The sequence below is a fragment of the Semicossyphus pulcher genome, unplaced genomic scaffold, assembly GCF_022749685.1.
Source record: "Semicossyphus pulcher isolate SPU_LCO1_2020_fin unplaced genomic scaffold, fSemPul1.0.p SCAF_12, whole genome shotgun sequence".
Lineage (NCBI taxonomy): Eukaryota > Metazoa > Chordata > Actinopteri > Labriformes > Labridae > Semicossyphus > Semicossyphus pulcher.
In genome coordinates, this window is record NW_027211626.1 from 20,059,491 (window position 1) to 20,076,065 (window position 16,575).

Here is a 16,575-nt window from a genome sequence, read left to right on the forward strand (position 1 = left end):
ACATGAGTGAAATTTTAAAATCACATCAAATAAATGTTTCTCAAACATGGTTTTTGTCATTATAGCTAGCTCTTATCGTGCTGATTTACGTCCAAGTGTTCATTTTTCTGACAAGTTTATTTTTAATTAGTTATTTGATGCTGTAAAAAGGATGATTGACAGCTCTGTTGACCAATACGGCTCCTGCAGCCGATCTGTTCCTGATTAGCAGAGTAGAGGAGGAACGACGAGAGGAGACGTAACTAAAACAATCACTACAGTCATTGAAGTTTACATACCCGTGAACATTAACCTCAGACCAACACAAGAAGCTGTCCTGCTGTTAAACATTCTGACGTGCGGGATCTTTGTAGTTTTTTCCGCTAATTTAGGTGTGTGTTTTGGTCAGCGGAAGGGGCTACAGCGGCGCCACCAGCCGATCGCTCTGGCTCCAAATGACACCATCATTGCTCGATGGCAGCGCCCGTCACAGTGGCTATTTTGGCTTCAATTTCGTACAATGAGAGCAGATGGAAACGCGTCGTCCATCTATATATACAGTCATTGGCCTGTTTCATGGCTCCGAGTTGAAGCAATCTACCAGAGCAATACCAAAACTTTTTGTACCAAGAGTCATTTAGACCGCAAAATATGTAACAGAAACTAAAAATGGGGCAGAACTTTTACAACACTAGAAAGAAACTTTAAAGGGATCAGTCACTTTCTTCTGCTGACAATGGAAGAGAAACAAAGCTGTGTTCTTTCCACCAAACCCTGAGCACATACTCAAACACAGAGGTAAAAAACTAAATCTGCACAGCCTTTCCTTATTGCACGTGTAACACTTGAACGATCTGCACATCTGTACATTTCAGAGTCTAACCTTTCTTTGAACTCGGAGCGATGCGAGCATTTTGAGGCGCTAGCTTTGTAAATCCGTCTACAGAAAAGTAGCCATCACGCTGAGCACAGAAACAAATAATATCCCATCGCACTGCGTGAGTTCATATAAGCTCAGAGGAAGGAGAGAGCAGGAGTTTAGATGAAATGGCTGCCCGTGTTTATGAGTCACTGATCCATGCAGGAGGGAGCAACAGAGAAACAGAGAGCATTATTCTGAGATTAAAGTGGACTTGGAATTACTGCCACACCATTTGGCCCGGGCCGCTAGAAAATCAAAGCGGTGCAGGAAATGGATGACTACACAGCCCGGGTTGTTTTATATTACTGTATTCATGAACACTTGCTGTTCCAGGTACTTTTTTATGTGCCTTTCCAACACTTTTTCTGCTACTTTTTGGTCTTCCTGTGCGTCACTTTCTTGCAGTCCCTGCTCCACCCATCACAACCTCTTCTTTGTTTAATTCCAAAAGTACCAAAGTTTAACTGACTTGAATTACAAAGCATCCAGATACATTGCAACAATGTTTACTGTGCATGATTGCAGTGTCTGCAGATAAGAGACCGTTTTATTGTTTGAGATGCAGAGAAATGCAACACTTGGCACAGAGTGACACAGACCGTAATCGACAGTCTGTACGGCCGCCAAATGTGACTGAACCTAAAGGCAGCAGCTGTGGTTAAATGATGGGGTGGCGGTGGGTGCAAACGGATAAGAACATCACAGATTCCAGGAGGTGTGACCTATGAATAAAGATGAGTTTATACATCATTTCGGGACTGACCTTTTACAGCTGTTTGGCGGCTTTTTGAAGTGATAATATAGCATTTAGGTTTGCCGCACTTATCTTAAAGCGCTGTTTGTACTTTAAAAACTTTGTGGCAAACAGGTCAGCGTTTGAGATTTTAAACTTTGTGTCAACTCATTCTCCTCCTTAGACGTCAAGGGCATCAGAAACCGTTTCTTAAATTAAACTTAATCTCGACAGATTTTCTTTTTTATCTCCGACCTGTGCATGTTTCAAATTTCCTGCCGGCGGCTTTGCAGTAATCAGAAACTGTGTTCTCTGGCTTGTAATGAATTTCTATATTGATGTCTGCTTGGCTTAAACTCTCTCCTTAAGCTCCGTCCTCTTCGCAGTTGGCTGGTACATCGGCTCTCTATGTACCACCCACTCACGACTCATAAGCCCCAATACGCCAAAGCTCAATATTGTGTCTCTTCCATGTGTCAAGGCTTCAAACGCATCTTTTCCTCCTCCCCTCCTACTACTGAAGACAACCTTGAAGCGCAGTCGCGGCGACGTGTGCATATGTGCGAGTGTGAAAACATCTGTAAGTGCGTGGCCCCGGCTGTCAAGCAACTGCAGAGCTTCAAATCCCCCCTGTGCTGACACGCTGCGCTGAGAGGCTGTCAGCACCACTCAACCACTGGCTGCAGAGGAAGTCACTCTCATTACGAGCTGCCAATGTTTAGAGATAAGACTGTCTACCGCTATCTCTTTCCCTGCTTGTGTTTTGTGTGTGTGTGTTTATGTGAGTGCGAGATAGAGTCAGGGCTGGAATGCAGAGGAGCAGACGCAGGAACATATTTTATTGTGTTGTATCTTTTGGAGAGAGAGAGTGAGAGAGAGTACCCGGCATGTTCTCTTAACTTTATTTTCTGCCTTTATTTATCCGGAGATGGTTGACTGAGCACACTGCCATTCCCCGCTTCACGCTATTTCAGTCAAATGTACTTGGAGCTGGTAGCTGCTCCGTATATAAACAGGCCGACACTCTTTGCCACCGAGCAGATTATGGGTTTTACTCGATTGAAGTTGTTAAAGGAGTGGGAGTTTCCTCACTTTTTTTTAGCCTTTACTCTGGTAATGCACCAATCCGGTTGGGTGTGATCCCTAAAAGTCAATAAGACCCCAAGTTGACTCTTACTTTGTCAACCAAATCTCTGCACTTTTTTGAGCTATGTCACAGTACAATGCAGGAGCATCAGTATGTCATGCTTTCAACTTTCCAAACTGATTCTCAAAGTTACCTTTACATAATAATGGTTCACGAGGATTTTACCTAAGCCGAATTATCCTCAGAAGTCTCCTCTTCTTCAAATCAAACAGAACTGATGATTGAAACCAGTAGAAAACATTTAAAAAACAGCTTTGTGTTAAAAATGAGTGTTTTTTCAATGCTCTTTGGTTGGGTTTATAAGAGTTTGTGCCGCCGCTAACTTTAGCTCACCTTTGTTCTCTGATAACTTAAGATCAAAATATCTGATGACTAATATCCTTCATCTGCTTAGATGATATAATCAAAAAAATATAGTAATGTGATTTAAAACACTACATCATAGTACACAGTACAATGCAGGAGCATCAGTATCGAGTCTTTAAACTTTCCAAACTGATTCTCAAAATTACCTTTACATGTTAATCTTACAGGAGGATTTGACCTAAGCCGAATTATCCTCAGACGTCTCCTCTTCTTCAAATCAAACAAACCTAATGATTAAAACATGTAAATCGTTTTAAAAAACAACTTTTTGTTAAAAATCAGTGTTCTTTCCATGATCTTTGGCTCGTTTTTTGGGGGCCTGAGACCCCACAAACTTAAGATCGGCTTTTTTCTCTGATAACTTTAGATCCAAATGTCTGATGACTTAAATCCTTCATCTGCTTAAAGTATATAATCAAATAATTATAGTGACGGGATTTGAAACAATACATCATATCTCACAGTACAATGGCGAGCACAAGAAGTTTAGTCTTTAAACTTTCCAAACTGATTCTCAGAATGACCTTTACATAATAATCATTCAGGAGGATTTTACCTAAGCCGAATTATAGTCATAAGTCTCCTCTTCTTCAAATCAAACAGAACTGATGATTAAAACCAGTAAAAACATTTAAAAATCTGTGTTTTATCTATGCCCTCTCATAACTTAAAATCCAAATGTCTGATGACTAAAATCCTTCATCTGCTTAAATCATATGATTAAAAAATTATAGTGATGTCATTTCAAACACATCATAGCACACTGCACAATGCAGGAGCATCAGTAAGTAAGGCCTTAAACTTTCCAAACTGATTCTCAAAATGACCCTTACCTGTTAATCGTTCAGGAGGACTTTACCAGAACCAAACCAGAATTATCCTCCTTCTCCAATCAAACCAACCCGATGATTAAAACCAGTAAAAACACTGAAAAATGTCTGTTAAATATCCGTGTTTTTTACATGCTGTTAACTTTAGCCCAGCTTTTTTTCTCTGGTAACTTACGATCCAAATGTCCGAGTACTTAAATTCTTCATCTTCTTAAATAATGTGATTAAAAATAATTATGGTGACGAAATTTGAAACACTCAGTAGTCGGTTGGAAAGTTTAAATGTCCAGCACTTATGGAAAACTCTGATAAAAGTGCATCTTGCAGGTAAAACATGAAACTCATGTAGTAGGAGTTTTGTGTGGCACTGAACTATAAAAAAAAGGAAAGAATGGTCAAAGCTTTGTTTTGACCACATCAGATTAAAACTGGCAAAATCCCGAAAAAGTGGTATGCATCACTACTTAAGCCTCCTGCCAGCCCAGAGTAATGGTGCTTAGAAAATGATGATCTGTTTTTCTAGGAAGAAGCCGAACAGCCGATGAAATCATAACTTTTCCTGGTTTGGTGTTTAGTGTCATAGTCATGCACTTCTGACCTCATCAACATACTTGTTAAACCTTTTGCGTCATCTTCCAGGAAGCTTTTCTGAAATACTAATTTCCCTGAGGCAAATGTCACTCAAACAGCACCAATAAAGAAATGCTTTTCTTTTTCTGCATGTCAATCATGGACTAAATTCAGCTCTCAGTCCAGTCTGACTCACGGCAACTTTACTCTTGACTTAGGAGAGAAGGCGGTGGGATTAAGCTCAGTGCACTTCCGGGTGATATCATGAACCCAGGCACGATGTATTTGGAAGGATGAATATTCGCAAGATGTGTCTAACCTGCGCAAATCAACACAAGTGATCCTGCAGGCATCTAAAATACAGGTCATCATGTACAATGCACTTGGAAAACTGCCTCTATAGATCTTTTTGTCCATCCCCCTGCTCGAGTTGGTTTTGTTAAAGACTCCCAAATCCACTCTCGACATTGCTGTCCCTGTGCCTTGTCTCGTATGAACCCTAATCAATAGAGCGCTGTTAGATTGGAAACTTGAGGCTGTGTCTACAAGAATATATTGATTTCCCTCTTTTTCCGCTGTTCCCTCCTTCTTTTCCGCCGAAACTCTTCCGCTCAGGCCGGGATCAAAGGATTTATCCTTCAGCAAGGTTTAAGGTGTACAATTCCAGACTGAGCTGCGCTCTCAGGTTCTGGGAGAAGGTCGCGGCCTGTGGGGGATTTGTGTTTTCACTGACCTTGTCTACCCACAGCTGATTTTTTAGCATAAAGTGTGCAGCCGTGTGAACCAGACAGAGACTCTTAGAGATGAATGAGTGTATTTTTGGTTCAATAGAGATGGATGGTGGTTTGAGAGGAAAGGCACAGCTTAGGGAAAATTCCTCTACATTGTGGAGGACAGATTATTCTGATTCAGTGGTAGCTGTCAGTTTGCATTGTAAAGTGTACTGTATTATGCAGCAGGGACTGAATATAGTTCAGATTTAATCCGAATCCTTTAGGCAAGGTCAAGAGAACACCTTATATTGTACGCATCATTCTTACATTTCCTCTTTCCAGCCAGGCTCTTTAAAATTCTCCTTCCCCATGCAGCTACATGTCAGCAGGCCACTTAATTCAGCACACTGTTTCAGAAATGACTGATCCAGCTGTGGGACATTGGCAGAATAATTCTAACAGCAGCCACATCATCAGGTTGCCAGTCCAATCGCTGGCTGGCGCACCATGGGCCAAGAAAATCATTTAGTTAAAGGTGACCAGCTTTGAGTCCCTCTGAGAGGCCTTTGATTGGATGTGAACTGGAGGGGTGATTCATCATACTTAATAAACGCGGCTGACAGCTCAAATCAGCAGGAGGGAGCATGTGCCAGGTCCGCATCCCCACACTGCTTTATACTGCATGCAAATACGGACAATTAACTTTTCACATACACAATTTCAGACACCTACGCTGCTGATGGAGTTATACAGGAATGTGTGTGCTCATAAAGTCAGTCATGACTTGGAGGCAAAGGATTTGTTGCACAAATACATTGTACGTTAGAACTTTAAGATATAACTTTTATGTTCTTGAGTGAAACGTTCGACAAAACTTTGTGATGTGAAAAAAAAATAATGCACAGTGAAAACATATTTAGGCTGATACAAGATAGATGTTAATAAAGCAGATCTTTGCAGATGTTGCATGCAGGAAGTTGAGCAGGGGTTAAGCTATCAGCTATCACCAATGCTAACACGCTTGCCTAATCTAGCTCTTAATCCTCACTCAGCCTGTTTGCACACTTTGCAATAGGGCTGCATGATATAGTGTTTCAGCATCGACCTAGCTATGTGCGTGTGCAAAAGTCAAACTGCAGGACGTGAAATGTCAAGTCACTCAAACATCATGCTACAACTTTGCACCTTCATACAAAACATTTTCCATGACTAAGGAAAACGCAACTGGCATTACATTACAAGTGCAGCCCTGAACCAGAGCACGTAGAGAACTGACCGCTGTGCATGCAGTCTGCATATCACCTGCCTGTAACCATGCATGGGATGTTGCCTGGATGTTTGAGGCAGGTGTTCAGTGCTTTTGAGTGCATTCCTGTTACCAGCAGCACCTCGCCCGGGTGCCAGTGATGCTGGAGCTAAACATGCAGATCGTACATGAAGCTGATGTGTCAGAAATATATCTTTTCATGGCTACACCTGCTGCTCACGAAGTGCGTAGGGTTTTGTGAGTCATAGGTAGTACCTGTTGAATGGTGTTTGTTACAGTCACAGGGCTGGTCTTGGCTCTAATGTAAGGAACAGTTTAAACAAAGAAAATACAGATTGCAGTATTTAGATGTATCTGTACATCTATATGGCATGTACTATAAATTGTATGTTGTTTGAGATTGAGAGATTTACTTCCTGAGCTGTGAAGGGAGGCCCGTTAAATATGTCACCTCCTGTTTAATCTCCACTTGTCCATGTCGGTTCTATAGTCACTAGCAGAGGTCTGAACCATGTGTGGTGGTGTTGTGACGTTCGGGAACGATCCGATTCTTTTGAAGCCGTTCTTTTTGTAGTTGTGCCCAAATTTCACTGCCTGCTCTGCTATACTAGGTCACGTGCAGCGGGATCATGTCACCACAGCAAAGTGCCGACGAAGGCTGGGTTTAAAAAAAACTATTTTTCCGATTTGAATCGATTCTCGTTTGAATGACCCAATATGGATTCATAAATCCCCAGATCAATCTTTAAAAATATGTGTAAAAATGTGTCTGATCACTCAGTTCCTCGTTTCTGAGCCCACCTGAACGCAGCATGACTCGCAAGCGCATCCCCCCGAAACACGGCAGTGAGGGAGACATGCCCGGACTTGTTTACTGCATCTACTACGGAGACATCGTAGATCGCCGACGGACTCGTTTTTTTGTTGTTGACATCTCTGTAGTCATACAGAGTTGTATCATAAAGAATGAAAGTAACGGAGCCATAAGATCCGGCTTCCCTTCAAAGAGCCATAATTCCCAACACTCATGTGTGGATGACGTGGGAGTGGGGTTTGTTTTTGTTATAAGAATATTACCTAAAAGTTCCTCAATGATAAAAATTATGATGTGAATTGTAAATCTGTACGTGAGTAACAAACATCCTGTATTTTATTTTACATTGCATTAGTATTAAGGGGGTGTCCGTGGCTCAGTGGTAGAGTGGACTTAACTCTTTCAAATGTATTTTAATGTTGTGAAAAAAACTACTTTAGAATCACCAATGAAGATAAGATTGTTTTAGCACACTGTAGTTAATTATGGCTTGTTATCATCCCATTGTGTTTAGCCTGGCACGCAGAGGCATGACTGACCGCTGGCAGGTGCGCCAAAGCCGCGGCCTTGTGTTAAGCTGAGCTCTAAGCCCTCAGCTGCACACAGTCAACTCGCAGGATTAACTCGCCCCGGCCCCGGCCGTCAAGGCTTTCACTGCTGCTGTTGTGTCTTAATAGAATTGCATACTCTTACAAAGTGAAGCGGACCGGACTGAGCTATACTGTTTCATTCTTTTATAGACGTGGATTTGCTAAGTTATGGAACTTCCTGTGCTTGGAATGTGGCATTTAATCTACCAACCAAGTTTATTAGTGACTCTTTCTCAGGCATGTCTCACTCTTTGACCTCTTTTACTCAAGTTTTGTTGCACCATCGATCTTGTTTGAATCGATGAGAGACAGCTTTCATCAGCAGGTCTCAACTAGGACGATATTAGCATAGTAGTTGTTGTGCAATAATTACAATAATAAGATGTCCTGGTTGGGAGTGCAACATCTCACTACTGTACAAGCCAAGGCGGTTAATTCATTGCATTCAGCGCATGCTGTGAATTTATGTATTTGGTTCAACAATGCGACGACACAACAATGCAAATGCTAATGCAGGGTGGTGTTTCTGTCACCACAGCTGGCTGTTTCTGTCTTATTGCGGCCCATTTGATTTCCCATACTTATTAATTAATGAAGAATAAATGTCTTATTATGATATTGATTTATATTCTTGCTCAATTGGGTCCTGGTGTATTCTGTTTGATACTGCAATTAGCTTGTCAGACTTTGTAGTGTTGTGTGGCATTTCTATGTTCCTATTCTTGTGCAGGAAAGTTTGTCAGTGTTTTGCTTCCTTCCTCTTATATTTTTAGGAATCTTGAGCTGTAAGAGCTCGTTTTCCAGGGAATCTTAAGTGGTAATCCTCGTAGTACAGCAGTGTGAATTTCCCTCTCCTGCATAGTCCCCTCCGCCTGATTGGAATTTACATTCTCCTCCCCTGTTATTATGTTTGTCAACAGTCACAGTGGGTCTGATTAAAGCAGCGTCTCTAACTAACAAACGCTGCTCTGTGGAGAATAATAGCTTCTCTCCCTTTTTCCCTCCGTGCCTCGTCTTTTGATCACAGAACAGCAGCATCCCTGAAAAGCAAATACAGCCTAACACACACACACACACAACCAAGAGTGTACATGCACCCGCTGGCACCCGAACACACATAAACACGGGCATCCAGCTGAGCTCTTGTTCCGTGCCAGTCTTCTTTCAGAGATGTTAAATGAGGGCATTGATACATAAATTTGCATTTGTTCCATCCACACATCCCTCCTAACTAAAAATCTATAACTGCATGCTCCCAATTTGCCAGGCAGCTTCAGATGCTCCTATTCTGGGCTTTTTCTTTTTTTTTTTTTCATGTGAGGCTGGCGTGACTGTTCAATCGATCTGGTTGTGTGTACACTCTCTTCACACATAAGTGGGCTAAACAGCGATCTTTCACCACGGTGATTGTGCGAGTTTGTCAGCGGGTAATCTAGGTAAACAACACCCAAATTGTTCTGTTGCTGCGGTCTTGCTTTTTATTTGTAGTTAAAGCGCTTTGATTCGAGGTTGTAAGATGGATTTAGAAAGGGATGTGGAAAGATGTCAGGTCTCAGGTTTACACCGTGATCCAGACCAGCTGTGATTCCCTAATTGAAACTGACAGTAAAGCTGACATCATCTTCCTGATATCTCTGCTGCAGATAAGAACTATACTCCCTCAGCGATGTTTCAAGCAATACTTTCCTTTTCCTCGCTCTGTAGCACTCTGAACTTCTCCTACAATTCCTCCTTTTACGCAACTCTGGATCCATTCACACCTTGCTCCTGTGTGCCCCTCCTTTACCTCTACCTACCTGGAAACCACCCAGAATGTGACTTTCTGCCCGTCAGCTGAATGATCTGAATGCTCTCTTTCCGGTTCTTGTTTGACCTCCCCCCCCCCCCTTTGACCTGTGAGTATGCCCTTTTTTTACCGTTTGGAGTCTTGACCTCCCTGTGACCTTTGTGACCCCTGCTGACCCCTGATGGCTGTTTTGGTTGGTGGTCCTGAATGAAGCGCATCTCTTACAGAGGGTGGGGAACCTTGGAGCAGCTCGGCCACTTCGGCTCCAGGCAGGGGGGGCGCCCAGGGCAGAGGCAGCCCCTCCTCCACGGAACTGCAGGATCCCAGTAGAAACAGGAGGGCTCATCCCAATTGGGCCATACTGGGTAACAAAATAGACTTGTGTTTCAGTGTGTTTGATCATGCATGATGTATATATCAAGGTAGTCAGAGATGGAATTCAAGAGATAGAAAGAAAAGCACAGTCGGTGACACTGCACTTTACATGTATGTACACGTTTTAAAATAGGTGCATGCCGATTTTGTTGTCATCTTCAGACGTGTCGGACTAAAAAGTGGCTGTTGCACTCTGAAAAGGATGATTTCTTATTTTTTGCGTTCTGACTATTGACTGTATAAATACTGGATGTCACCCATTGGTTTCATGACTGCGTGAATGAAGCCGGGATATAGCCGCTGCCGGAAGGAAAGACCATATTTGGATGAGAGGGTGGTGCTGCACAGGAGCAAGGAATTGGCAAACGCCAAGTTATCAAAGCTAAACAGTCTGCGCCTGTGGCTGATTCATTAGCTGCTGAATGAGCTAGTCTAACTTTGTGTTTCCCAAAAAGGAGATTCTGTTTGTGGTGGTGACTGACTGCAGGTGTTTATCCGACTACAGAAGTAGCGGACTTGCTTCACTTGCTTGCTTGAGGTGGGTAAACGACACGTACCGGAAAATGTTAAATAACCGGTCGTCTCATCACTACGGTCCGCTGTAATCTCTCCGGGGAAAAGCCAATGACTCCTGACTCCTATTTACTGAACAGGCTAACAAGCCAGGTATGGTGAGCGCAGTCAACCTGCTACTATCTTAATACAATGATACTAGAATTTAACTCTCTATGAATGCCACAGAGAGACGGATTATTTGTCCAAACTTTGAATGAAAAAATGCCCAAAAGGCTCCAACAACACAAACAGGTGAAGTTAAGCTCAGTGTCTGTGTCTGTGTTGACATCTAGCAGACAGCCAGCAGGATCCACCTGTCAATCAATTGAGCCGGCCCCTATGATTTAAGGCTTAATATAATTAAAACAGATTAGCTATAAATAAATTCACCCCCAGTACAGTTATGTAAAATTAGCTATTTTAACAAAACCGTTTTTTGTACCAGGTTGTAAACATGTTTATTTCTGCTGTAAAAATTGGCATTTTCCCATCTGCTGTAAAGTTTTTTCTTGGCTTCTGGAGCCTCAAGTGGACACTCAAGGAACTGCCGTCATTTTTCAACGCCTGAGGTCTGACTGGTTTACAAGACATGTAGAAGTAACTAAGTACAGAGTGCTGACTGTTTACACATTGATTTAACCATCGCCATTATCGCCATCAGGCATACTCTGCTTTATCGTCTAATTTTCTCTTAATGGGACCATAATTTACAAAATCATCATCATGCTTCAGTGAAAAAAACTTGATACTAACAATCAAGACCAAGAAGTTATTCAGAAAATGTTAACTATAGTGAAAATCCAGGATCATTCTTAAAATCTATTTCTATATAACAAGTGGAGTCGGCCAGCTGAAAAGATCGCAGGTTAAAGGAATCGGAAGTAGCTTCACTTTTATTTTGGTTTGTTTTCCTGCAGTCTGTTTAGATAAAGAAACAGAACCTATCTGAACTCGACTGGCACTAAATGTTTTTGTTTTAATTTATACCAAAATTTGTAGTTAGATGTTAGAACGCAAAAGTCGAACACAGCTGCCCTAAAGATGCGTGTAATTGAGATATGAGACTTGTCATAGCCGTTTTCCTTTGAATCAGTTGAACTGTTCACACTGACTGTAGCCTCCTTGGTATCAGATTAAGCCGGGTATAGATTTCGGTTCCCTTGGGACCATGCGAGAGAGGAGGTGTCGGACCACTGGCCTGACTGTCCGTCTGTCTGCTTAGTCAGCTGTGTCAGGGGGGGTTGACATGTCCTTCAGAGGAGTTTCTACAGCAGATGTGCTCTGTGTTGAAAAGCCCCGGAGAAGAGATGGAGGCGGCAAGAGACACGGAAAAGTGGGGGGGTGGAAGAAGGAGAGGATATGTCATATTTTGATATTCCCACTGTGCCATTTTGGCTTATGAATTTCCATTTTAGAGGGCAGTCAGTGTCTGTGACTGCTACATTAGTTTTATGGCCAAAACCAGCTTATTGCAGACTGTGATTCTGCGTGGGAAATGTTTCATTTTGCATCATGAAATACTGAAAAATTAACTTGCTGTGTCTCGAATTTGGACTTTTTAAATCACTGGAATATTCCAATGTTGGTGTACATATGTACCCAGACCGTGAATGCACACACGGGAGCCCAGCATACTAATACATACTTTTGCTGGACTGCAAAGACACAAGCTTTTCTCACTCACACATGCACACACACACACACACCATCAGGTATATCGGTGCACATCTTTTTGAATGCACCAAAGAAGCAGACGTAGAAAAGCACACTCACATTTCCTGCTCTGGGTCTTGCTGAAGGGAGGATTACATCAATAAGGTTTTGAGGTTGAATCAAGCTGAATTGTGCGTTCTGGCTTAAACCTAAGGGCCATTTCTCTCTCTCTCACTTTCCCTCCATCCTCACTTCCATCCACCTGTTTTCATGCATGTTTTCAATTTGTTCTTTAATCACATGAATATAAATGTCAGAAATTATGAAAAAAAGTCTGCAATGCGGTTTTAACATCTATATAAAGTAAACATTGTGCATATTGACGGACGATATGCTTTATAGAAATAGAATATTTAAATAAGCAATGGTGCAACACGTTACTGCTTCTCCATTGGTAGACGAGTGTCTTGCAGTGATTTACTGTAACATGTCTTCAGTGTGCAGAAATACCAGAAACATACAGGTAAAAAAAAACGCAGCAGCAGCAGATAGTCGCTACTATAACTGCAAGATCCCAGGTTCAATCTGGCAAGTACCAAAAAATCTTGAATATAAGTCGCACTGGAATATAAGACGCAGTCTGCTTTTGTTTATTTCAACACTATTTCAATTTATTTTCATTTAAAACACCGCTTACAACAGCGAGGAAAGCACAAAACAGCAATGCGGCATATTGTAAATAGGAGACGTTGTAGCAGCTTGGACCCGGGAACAGTTTAATGCGGAGGTGTGGAGTCACCAATTAACAACTGGATAGCGCCATCGTCTGCATTTTATACTGCTATATTGGTCACACCAGTATATAGGACGCAGCCCACTTTTTAGAAGAAAAATGTATTAAAAGTCCCAACCTGTCTTCAGACTAGCTGCTTTCTCTAAGCAGGCTTGCGTTGTGTTTTTACCAAAAGCAGTGACTGATTCTGTCACCACATTCAGCAAACTTTCACAAACGTAATCATTGTGTTTCCCACTTTGCATCTCATATAAACTGTGGTGAATGTGATCGTATAAGTGAGCAGTACATCACAGCCACATAAAACAAAACGAATAAAAGAACATTTGGAAGCTCGCGTTTTGCTTGATCCGATGTTACCAGAGCAAAAAAAACACATCTTTGGTGTTGCCTGTCTGCACTCCGAGCTCCTCCAGCTCACGTATCTCTTGTTTCCAGTCACTAATGATTAAGAATTTCAGCATCTAAATAACATTATGCTTTGGGTTGATCTAAAACAGTCTCTTTAGGCTTATCCTAGAAAATCCTCTGACTTATTTATCAAGTTTTTTAAGGCTATTAATCACCAGATTACAGCCCCTTAGGACACTATACTAATCATGTGAAAAAATACTTTTAAACAGTGAGACTCTACCTCAGTCAATCCTGTCTAAATAAACAGAATAACTGCTAACACTGAGCCCCCTGGAGAGTAAAAGACAAGTTGTAATATTCTACCCACCGCACAGCACTCAAGGCGTGGACTTAATGAAGGATTTGTTGTTTCTTTGCTGACACAGGTTGAATTTTAATCTGGCTGTTAAAAACTCTGGTTGTTAATTTTAGATCTAATATGAAGAACAAATTTACAGGAAGACTACAAACGTAGTTCTACAGTTTAAATATAGAAAACAAAGTAAAGAGGTTGTGCCTTTAAAAGCAAATAACGCTGGAATAAATTTGTGTCTCTACGGCATCATCTCACATTTTTCGGTCAAGCCACCTATAGTATGTTCCTGCTACAGTCTGCATTGTGCGAGTTGTGCCTGTGTGTGTGTGTGTGTGTATCTGAGAGTGAGTATATGTGTGTATCCTTGGGGCTGCTGGCATTCAGATTAATTAAAAACTTCCATCCCTCTGTTCTCTGACAGGAATATAGATGCTGCTGAGGGCTCAACTGTAAATACTGTTGCCCCAAAATTGTCATTCCAAAGTATTCGTCGTCTCCGAGAGGTGCATGTGCACTGTGGGGAACTTCATGAATTAGCCTTTAACACCTCTATGATACTCCATTAACCGAACATAGTAAACTGGTCTCTAACAAACAGCACGTTATCATAGACGTAACATTTTATTAGTAAAGCAATCCAACATGTATGTGTGTGTCCGTGACCGAAGGATAGCAACTGGTAATTTCAAGCTAGCAGATTTTATTAGCCTTTTCTTACACACATAATTAAAGATTTATTTAGATTACATTTTTTTGCCTAACTAAGTCAAAGTGTTAAGAAACTTATGATAAAAATAACCTCAGGATTATAAGACTGTGATAAGTAACAGCTACTTTCTTGAGAGGACAGTAACCACGACAACAGCCCTCGGAATAGCCTGCCCCATTTGTTTAAACCTTGGTGTATAACATATCATTTTAAACTTAATATCATGATCAAACAGAATTAGTGATCAAATATAGTTTTAAAAGTATAATATACTTTAGAAGGTGTCTTTAATGGACTGTTTTTGGTGGCGGCCATGTTGGAATTCTGGGTTAAAATGGTGTTATAATGTCAAAACTGATGTCAGAGTTGGACTCTTCATAGGTGCTTTGGTTCAAAGTTCATTTTTCCAGATGGCGCTGGCAGCCATCTTGGATTTGGCCCTCTGGCAAAAAATCCCGGGATTTTTGTGAGGGACCTTTTGGGCCAAGGTCCATAGAAGTCAAATCAATCATCAGAACATCTTAGCCAGAGAATGGTCTCAGAACTGAGATTCTTAACATAACTATAGTGGGGGGGCTGTATTTGAGCATATTGATCGCTGGGTAAACGATGCATCATCTCAAAACATACAAAAAAGCACAGCTGTTCATATTCATCATAAAAATAAATGTTACGTAAGAGAGACCAACAGCTCAGGGATTATTTTAGAAGAGGAGGTCTGATACCAGCCACAGTGAGGGCTGTCACTGATCAGAGATCAGATTTGTCTGTAATGTCAGTCAGACCTGCTAACAAACAATCCACTTCAGCCTTTTTAGATACAACATGAACACCCATGAAGATTTAGTTTCTCCTTTAAATGCATCACCATCCCAAAGTCTGTCATGAGCAGAGCAGCTCCGTGTCAGATTAAAAGCAGGCCCACAGCAGAGCTGCTATTACTTTTGTTTTTCAGGCAGGTCCAAATTCTTTCTTAAGCCAAGAAGTCAAACTTTTCTGTGAAATATGTCAAACGGTTTGTTAGTATGAAAGAGAAGCATAGAAAGGGGTTGACTTTTTTATTACTTCCTGGGGAACTGACGGTTTGAGACAACAGACATCATGAAAGTGAGAAAGGCAAAAAGGTTATAAAGTCGGTCGTATTTTTCCCAAATCAGAGAAATGATTCATGAAGTCTCAGATGTGTCAAAATGTACAAAGCGTGTTTTTTCATTACTGGTACATGAGTATAATGTGAAATTAGAAAGACCATTCCTACATCTCAAAACTTAGTCTGCAGCTGTATTTATGTGAGTGCTAACTATTTAGCTTATACCTGATAGATAATGCATTTACTTCTTATAGATGTTTTAGATTCATTATACATTTTTAATTCAATGTAAGATTAAAGTTCACTCATCTCTTTTGTCGGTTGGAGAAGTAAAGACATTTCTTTATGCTTTGATAGAACTGAAGCCACTTTCCCACTGGTCAAAAAACCCGCTAACATCCGCTAACACTCTTTTGCTGAATAGAAAAGGCTACAATCAGCATTCAGACCCGGGTCAAATGACTCTGCAGAAGACCCGGGTAATTATCGCCTCGGCTCCGATCGGCATTGATGGGAGCACAAAACAAGTGTTTACATGCTAATCTCCGCCCCCTTTCCGGCGCGATGCTATATGACGCACATTGAAGTTCTGGCCGCTGTCGTGTAAATACAGAACATACAACAGCAAATATGCTTTTTGTTTTGTGCAAGATGCAGCAACACTGGCAAGACAGCGAGGTGAGAGAGCTTCTTGTCATCCGAGGGGAATCCGGCACGTTTGTGACGTCAGGCGGTGACGCAGCAGAAAAGAGACCGACAGGAGGATACTCCACTGACAATGGGAAAAGAGACAATTGGCATTTATTAGCGTGTCTTCCCGAGTCTGAAAAAACGGCGCTAATGTGCTTAATTTGGCGGGAAAGAGGTATTGAAGTCAAGTTTAAAAAGTACTTCATTGTTTTTAGTGTATTTTAAACCGTTTTTTAACCATTATACCTGACATAAGTCACAGGGAGGGCTGGAGCCTATCCCAG

The 16,575-nt window shown here is 41.5% G+C and overlaps 1 protein-coding gene across 2 annotated transcripts in view; it reads left to right on the forward strand.

Annotated features, from left to right (window-relative positions):
- Nucleotides 1-16,575, forward strand: part of gfra1a (gdnf family receptor alpha 1a) — a 110,916-nt gene that overhangs the window by 7,490 nt on the left and 86,851 nt on the right. The window contains exon 4 of one of the 2 annotated variants that reach the window (XM_069658958.1): nucleotides 9,945-10,082. The exons of the other annotated variant lie outside the window; for it this stretch is intronic. Coding sequence (XP_069515059.1) covers nucleotides 9,945-10,082 — 138 coding nt within the window. The remainder of the gene's footprint in view (nucleotides 1-9,944; nucleotides 10,083-16,575) is intronic. 2 annotated transcript variants of the gene reach the window in all.